The 8,509-nt window shown below is 36.6% G+C and overlaps 1 protein-coding gene across 2 annotated transcripts in view; it reads right to left on the bottom strand.

Moving 5' to 3' along the window:
- Nucleotides 1-1,109: 1,109 nt before the first annotated feature.
- LOC127432325 (bifunctional 3'-5' exonuclease/ATP-dependent helicase WRN-like) overlaps nucleotides 1,110-8,509 on the bottom strand; it is a 71,389-nt gene continuing 63,989 nt past the window's right edge. For both annotated transcript variants that reach the window (XM_051683224.1, XM_051683226.1), the window contains exon 36: nucleotides 1,110-2,211. In XM_051683224.1, the coding sequence (XP_051539184.1) occupies nucleotides 2,092-2,211 (120 nt within the window). In that variant the 3' untranslated portion in view covers nucleotides 1,110-2,091. The remainder of the gene's footprint in view (nucleotides 2,212-8,509) is intronic.

Here is an 8,509-nt window from a genome sequence, read left to right as displayed (position 1 = left end):
ATCTTGGCTCGCCATCGAACAGAGTGTTACAAAACACTCTCTCTCCTCTCGGCTTTTTGCGGTGCCTGTGCCACCCACAACAGTGGCCAACACAAAGTTTATACTTAGCAGCTCTCTTAAAATATGGAGTCAGGTCCGGAAAGTGTTTAAGTTGCCATCTACCGCACTGTCCGCCCCATCTCTTAAAATCACGCCTTTAAGCCAGCACTCACGGACTCCACATTTTCAGTCTGGTCTAGTAAAGGAATGGTCACCATGAGAGACTTGTACGTGGATGGTAAATTTGCCACATTTTCTCAGCTGAAAGAGAAATTTGACCTTCCACCATCACATTTTTTTTTAGATATCTACAGCTGAGAAATTATGTTCACACGTCTATCTTGCACTCTGAAATAATCACGAACGAAAATTAAATATATAAATTACTTTCTGCCTCTCCCAGTGCCCCTAATTTCATTTCCTGTTTTATAGATGTCTTTACCAGTCAGCTCGACATATCTACCTTATATCTGAAAGATTCCTGGGAAAAGGATTTAGGTATTCAGATAACCGACTAGGACTGGATAGAGTCTATTAAGGTCATAAATACATGTTCTATTAACTCAAGGAACCAACTAATTCAATATAAAGTAGTACATAGGCTTCATTATTCTAGGACTAAGCTTAACAAATTCTACCCCTCCATCTCCTCTACCTGTAACAAATGTGAATCTGCTGAGGGCTCCCTGGGACATCTCTTTTGGTCGTGCCTGAAACTTTACGAGTTCAGGAGCGAAATTTTCAGATTCTACTCTGAGGCATATTCTTGTGACCTCTCCCCTGACCCTGTTTTCAGCTGGTCTGACTCTCTTCATGGCATCGGCCATCGAATTCAAAAAGTCATCCAATATGGAATGGTCGTAGCTAAATAAAATCATCCTTTGTCTATGGAAAAAGACATCAAAGCCAGTTTTTAAATCTTGGCTGTGTGAACTCTCTACCACTTTGCATAAAGAGAGACTCAGACAAAACCTCTCTGGTAACATTGCTAGTTTCGAGGCCACCTGGGAACCCTTTCTTAAACATCTATCAAATGCAGAGGATAACAGTGTAAAGGTTTGACCCTTTTATTGTTTGCATGGCCACCATATTGCCTGTGCCCACTGGCCTAGAAATATATGTATAAAACTATAAAAAAAAAAAAAAAAAAAAAAAAAATTATAAAACTGGAGGAATTGATGTACTTCAACTGTTGTAAAATCACCCTTTTTTTTTTCTCCTTCCTGTCGTTGTCTTTTTGTATTGTCCTATGCTGCCTTAATGTCAAAATAAAAACATCATATAAAAAAACAAAAAAACAGAACAGTGGTACAAGAGAAATTCAGCAGCATTGAATCATCATTATCTCAATACAGAACAATGCTCAGTCACTGGCATCTAATTATCCCACTGCTTGACTAACCATAAAATGCTAAGATAAAGATCTGATATACTTCCTCGCCTGATATAAAAGTACATACAACTGAGCACTTATTGAGACTGAGATTAACAGGAATAATATGGGAAAATATCATAACATTCTTTTGAACAGGCTTGAACCTTGTTGCCATTTGTGGATTACAGTTAGCCTGGTTTAGATGTCAGACATTCACTGTATTTTAGTAAATTATGAGCTGCTCTACAACACAGGTAAAGTATGGTGTGCCACAAGGCTTGGGCCCTTTGATATTCTCCCTGTACATTCACACTTTAGGAAATATGGAATTAGCTTTCAATGTTTTATAGACGACAAAGCTTTACCAACCCCCCCGATGAAATTTCAGTCTTCCAAGTTGGTGGATTGCAAGAAAAATGAAGATTTGATGTTGAGCAAGTTCCTTCTGTTAAAATCGAATAAAACTCCGGCACTAGGAATTGAAACAGATGCTTTTAGAAACAAGTTGTTCTACTAACATCAGTATCTATATGGTTCCACTGTTATTCACTTTTATTTTGTTGATACAAATACCGCAACACTAATGGAATTAGGTAATAACAGAATTATTTTTTTAAATTGTACAAAATATCTAAATACACAATGTGCATGACACGGATTTGTAAAACATAACAATTTCAAATGAAAAGTCCTTTCTTCTTTTTGGTCTTCTTTACAGTAGCAGCAGTTACTGAGGTGTTTGGTCCTTCAGCCCAGTCAGGTAGTTTTCTCTTCATAGGCTGACTGACACTGCAAGTCTGTGAAAATAAAAAGTCTTTGTAAGCCTGTAGTTTTTAATTTAGTTAAAAACAATTTAATGACTTTTTTTTTTTTTATTAAAAAAAAAAAGAAAAAAAAGATAGTTCCAGTCCTGGATGCTGATTGGTCAATAGCCATGCTTTATTCACCATAAAGCACAGCTGTGACCTCTTCAATGAGCTACTATTTGTGTTACTGAAGTACCCAAAGCTGACTGCTATTTTTGTTGCATATGTAACAGGGTAAAAAGGACACTGTTAAAGCTATTCAATTTGTTTTTCAACAAAACTAATGGTTTAATTATTTAATGAAGTATGTGTTCCTGAATAAATGATGACACATGAGAATGCAGTTCCTTGTCTCTGTTTTTATTAGGGATGTACGCGGATACTTGAAATTCGGTTAACCGTTCGACGCACCATTTGAATACATGTGCAATAGAGGTCTTCAACCCGACCCAAACTCGATGAGTTCTGACAAACCACACAGGCCGAGTTAGAGGCTGTTCAAACATGCTTTTGTGTGCATCAGTGCTGTTTTCTATATACTTTTAATACACGCTGGACAGACGTCTTTTACTGTTGTGCTAAATCTCACTGCTTTTTCTTTCAGTGTCTAACACAGGATTGCCACATTTTAGTCACAAAGTTAAAAAGAACTTTAATTTGTATAAAAGCATCTTGAAACACCTGCATTATGTTCATTCGTTGTACTGTGTAGCGCTGCGTTCTGAAGAAGTTATACATTATTCAAGGTTGTTTTTTTTTAACTTGGCAGTTTCAGCGCTTGATAAATAGTAAGAATGTTTTTTTTCCCTTTTGCTCTAATGTGCATATTTACGTACAATGAGTAAAGTTCAATGCCATTTTATTTTAAACCACTTAAAAAGCAAAGCACACCGAAGAGGCTATATGACCTCAGCAGTGTAACTCCACGCACATGATAATACTTGCGTTCACTGTCTCATGGAAATGTGAAGCTACCTGTGCAGAGCGCATATACAGGCAGTGACAGTTTGATTATTTTTGTTTGAGTTAAATGACTCTCGTACCTTATTGCTTAATTAGATTTGGTGATTGGAAATAAGATCACTCAATCTTTTGACCTATCATTATAAATGTTTACTGTTCAGACACAACATCTTTACAAAGATTAGAGGAAGAATCTTGCTCAAACACATTAGATGAATTGTCACACCACATGACCTATCAATTCTCTATGGTAATTTAAGCATAATAGCCATCACACTGCTAAAGAATTTACCCTTATCGTCCCATATTACAAGTCGTAAAAGATATTGGCACTCTGGAATGAAAATAACCAAATTTATTCTGATATGGAATACAATTAGTCAACATGAAACTGTGTTTGTTACCCGTTTGAATTCTGTAATGTGATGCATTTCAGAGTGAAACAAGAAATAACATATGGAATCCTGCAGCCTGTGCCAACCAGACAAGGAGAGGTGCTTCAATGATCTGTGAGGGATAGACTTACAGTCTCTTCAATGGGCCGTTCTGCAGTTTAAAGTGTTTTGGATTGAAACACTGAAAAAACACTGAAATAAATATCTTTCCAAAAACATTAATTAGACAAAGAACTCCAGACAACATGAGTTGTGGACAATCAGATGTGATCAAGGAGCTTTATACCGTTCAAGCCATTGAAGAGATGGTAACTCTATCCCTCACAGCCTTGTTTTAATTTCTATTGAAAATCAAAGATGGTGCTGCTGTGAATAAGGTCTATACTCATGGCAAAGTCCTTCTTTGTTCTTTGCTCAGAGAGGAGACACAGCTGAGCAACGGTATACTGTTTGCGAACATTCAGACACCAGCCACACCGCTGTAGGAGGCGTTTAGAGGAGCATTTAAATATGAGGACGGTCAAGACTACAGGTAAAACATCAACTAATATGGCATTAAAATGTGTTATTAATGACTTCATGCCTCATTCTATGAGTACAAATTACACAAGATCAGTATAAGCTGTTTTAACCACTCGATGATGATGATTCAAGTAATTTACAGTATATGCAGTATATAATGTGTAATTTGTCTTGTTTACAAACTACATTCATGCCGCTAATGCGCAAACATGCCATATGCGGCCATAATATGCGCTGATTACACTATTTTAAGATGGCACTGATACTACTGCAAAGATGGGTGTATAAAAGAGTGTTAATGGGTAGAATACAGACAAAAGAATGATGATGAGAGGCATATCTCTTTTTAGGTTGATGTGTGAATGGCTTTCAGCTGCAGATGACACGAGTGAAGTAGCAAATCAAACAACAGAGTGAATAAACACTTAAAAGTATTTGAGTAGATTTGATCCTTTTTGCAGACTAATTAAACAAAACAAAAAAATTGCATGACATGTTTTTGGAAAATTTCTACTTGAACGATCGTACAGATAGTAAGTTTGCACCAGCTCGCTAATAACTCTGCATGAAAGAAGATGGAGCTCCAGGTCAAACCTACTGATGATGTGGATCAATGGCAGTAGGAAGGTGTTCAGCAGCCGGTACAAAGTTCCCCTAAAAGTTTGCGCTGGCGAGCTGTTACGAACCACTGGAATGAACTTAACAACACCACTGTTTTGACCAGATTTTTTTTAAATGACATCCCACCTATTCATTTTTCCATTTCGTATGGAGTGTGCTGGGGCCTTTAGTCTTCTAGGATGGACTTCAAAGAAAATAAAATACCTCCATACCATAAACTACCAGCCATACTGCAGGGAACATACCTCACTGACCACTGACTGCATCATCTCGGTCTTCAGGATTGATTTTGCTGACAACTACTGTCAACAAAAGCCCATACCAGATAGACAGCAAAGGACACTTCACTGACCACTGCATGAATCCCTGCAGTCAATTTCGGATGGACTACAAAGACGCCGAATCATTACCCTTACAGTTTTAAACATTGTCTAACAACAAATGCGTCACTAAATCTTTTTAATGAATACATGACTTGTATTACACATAATATTGGCATAGACATTTTTTGTAAAGCCAGCGGAGGACAGGCTCCCCAGGCCGAGTCTGGTTCCTCTTAAGATTTTTTCTCTCCACTAACTAACATTATAGTGTTTTTTTCTTGCCACAGTCACCTTTGGCTTTCTCACTGGGGGCTTAAAGAGATCAAGGCATGGTTTTCTATAAAGCTGTTCCCTGGGGACTTTCAGAACATTACAATATGATTTTCTGTAATGTTGTTTTAAAGAAAATGTCAAAATATTAGCACATCCATGTTGACTTTGCATGTTAGAAAGAGAAGTTTTTACTATTCACCAAATGATAACACCTAACACTAGATTTTCCCCCTCAACTGTGCAGGAGGGATCTCCGATATAAAAAGTGCCATTTGCAATTAACAACAAAGCGATGTTATAGAAATAAACAACTCTCCCGCCAATGTTCAGCTTTTAGGTTCCAACCACAGCAATGAGATGAGCAATGACATCTGGATGTGAGCATGCTGAGAGGACAGCAGTCCAGCTTACATGACACAGACAGCTGCATCAACAGAGGAAAGCCCCACACTGCCCACCGTCACATTAACAGCCATCACAACTCCTCGGGAGCCAAATCACATTTCCTTCCAGCAGCTCGGCTCTTCTCTTCAATCTGTTCAGTATTACTGCTAAACCTTTGATGACATCATCATAGTGAGCCCGGAGTGGATGAGGAAATATCAGAGGGGGTTTTGTGTTTAGAGACATACACTAATGATCTCATTGATCTTCAGGTTTGTGTCACTGCAGTACTAAACAACAATGATGGACGTGCTCTTCAAACAACCTTATATCACCATTAATGTCCGTTAACATGTTAAGATAAATGCCACACAGACCCAAAGAGCATACATATTATTTTTTGTGAGAATTTACAAACCTTATTAATATTAAAAACATGTATTAAGATTATAAAATATATTATTATTATTAGTCATTAATATTAAAACATATCAAAAACACTTGATCATCAGAGGAAAAGAAGATATCTTATGCGTATTCATTTGAAAATATTCAGATTTCAGCTTTTTCTTTATTGTTTTTGGGAACATGTGACACGTGCGTTACAAACTCCCGAGGATATAATCACTCCATCCTGCTACACCTCCCAGACACTTGTGAAGAACAGACATGCATCACAGTGACATGGGTCACAACCTTATGACCTTGATGGCTTTGAGCTTACAAGGGGGGGTGTCGGGTAATAGTGAGTGTCAAAGGTCAAGCAGAGGTTAAAGACAGTTCTCTCAGGCTTAAGCAGTGCACAGCGGTCAACGCTTCAGAGGAGGCCGTCCCCACGTCCAGCGAGTCAAGCAGACAGGATTACATCTAAGTCAAGGGTCAAGCTTCAGATTACAGCCCAAAAAATAACACATTTCACAGAAACAATATGTCTGTGTTTACATGCCTCTAACAAGACACAGTGCGATTCAGATGCTTATTTGACCAAAAACATCTTCAAAATCTTACCTGTTGTGATTGAGAAAGGCAGAAAAAATTGTCCTGCTTTTAAAGTAGTTGTTCTCCATGTCATTAGTAGTCACACAAATCAAAAACAGCAACCATGTTACAGTGTTAAGTATTTTTATTTACAGTGGGGTCCATAAGTCTGAGACCACTAGTGAAAATACTTCGGTTTTGCCTTTTCTTGTACATTTTCTTTTTCATTATAAAGTATATTATTATTAGCTTAATGAGTTTGAGTGAAAAGTTGAATTGAAAAATGTACATGAATTTGAGAATATCTTAAACTTGGTATTTTAAGGACAGCATTCACTCAAGCTTACATGAACAAAACCTGATGATCATGTTCTCCAGCATGATCTGAAAATGTTCCAAAGAACATCTCATGTGTTTCAATGGAAGCAAAAACATCTGACTGTCTGTGCAGAGAGTTCATATGATGAATGTCACTGATTTATTTACATTTGATTAGTCACCTAGGAATAGTGCAGAATTTAAATACTGCTTCTTTGTATTATGTCAATGTTTTTTTTGTTTTTCTTTATTTCCAGGTTAGGATTTTAAATCCCAGATTTTAACTTTTTGGCTCCAGTGTATATGGGTGATTCTTCCATTTTTCTGTACTTAATGCTAAAATGAATAATAATAAATAAAAATAGGGCTTCCTGTGGCTAAAATTGGCATAAATACATTTCCAGTGTGTACACTCTCAACTCAACTGCACATCCTCGCACAGAAACTGATTGTTTGGAGCAACGCATGCTTATTTATTACACGCAATGCATGCCCAGGGCATAAAAAACATGGGAACAGATTTACTATATGGAGAACGGAGACTTCAACCGCAAGCAGCGAGTCAGGTGTCACATAGGCCGAAAACGCTCACTCACTGTCATCTGAACCAGTGTCAAAAGTGAAACCATGCGGTTTGAGAGAGACCAGTGTGTATGCGAAAGTTACTGAACAGTGTGAAGAAAATAATAATTTTGAGATTTTAAACTTCAGCAAATTAAACAATTATATATCTTATATATTTATTAACAATATATCTGTACGTATAGTGTTTAATAATGCACTGGTAATGTTTCTCTGGCCAAAAAAGCTAAATATAAGTTGAATCTCCCCAATTGATCCTTTTATTAAAAAAGGTCCACTGGCAAAAGCCAGCATGCCCACTGATTTTATGGCATGTATACACACTACAATCAAAGATTTATACCTGTAAAAATGTGTCTTTATTCTATCCACAAATAAATTGACATTTTAACATGTACATATTTAAATAATTTACATTATGACACCAATTTCTTGCAAGTGCTTTGAAACAAAGTATAAAGTAAAAATATTTATAATTGTATTTTATTGTTTGTTTTACTGTACCATGATTAATCATGATTAAATCACAGAAAACTGTGCAATACAATTTTGTTATCGATTTTTTTATCGATTCGCAGCCCTAAAAAACAATAATAATCATTATTATTTTCTAAAAGTTATAATAATTTAAGTGTGTCTTTTTAATTAATTCTTAAAATTTTTAAGTGTTGAAAGTTTGCCAGAATGTCTCTATGTTGGGCTTTCCCTGCCCAGACTTTTTAACTTCACCTCTATGATGAAAAATGCTTTAACAGCAGGAAAATTCTCATTTGAATTAAAAAAAAAATAAATAATTCCCTGTTCCCAATAATGCTGTCATTACCGTCACTGCAAGCATTTTAAACAGCATTTTATTTGGTTAGCATGAAAATGAGAAGTGAGAGGGAGCACATCTCTGCCAGTGGTGTGACAGTTGATCAGATGATTAGA

This window comes from Myxocyprinus asiaticus, chromosome 42 (assembly GCF_019703515.2).
Source record: "Myxocyprinus asiaticus isolate MX2 ecotype Aquarium Trade chromosome 42, UBuf_Myxa_2, whole genome shotgun sequence".
Classification (NCBI taxonomy): domain Eukaryota; kingdom Metazoa; phylum Chordata; class Actinopteri; order Cypriniformes; family Catostomidae; genus Myxocyprinus; species Myxocyprinus asiaticus.
Note: the sequence above shows the minus strand (reverse complement) of the source record. Positions and strands in the feature narration are given on the sequence as shown.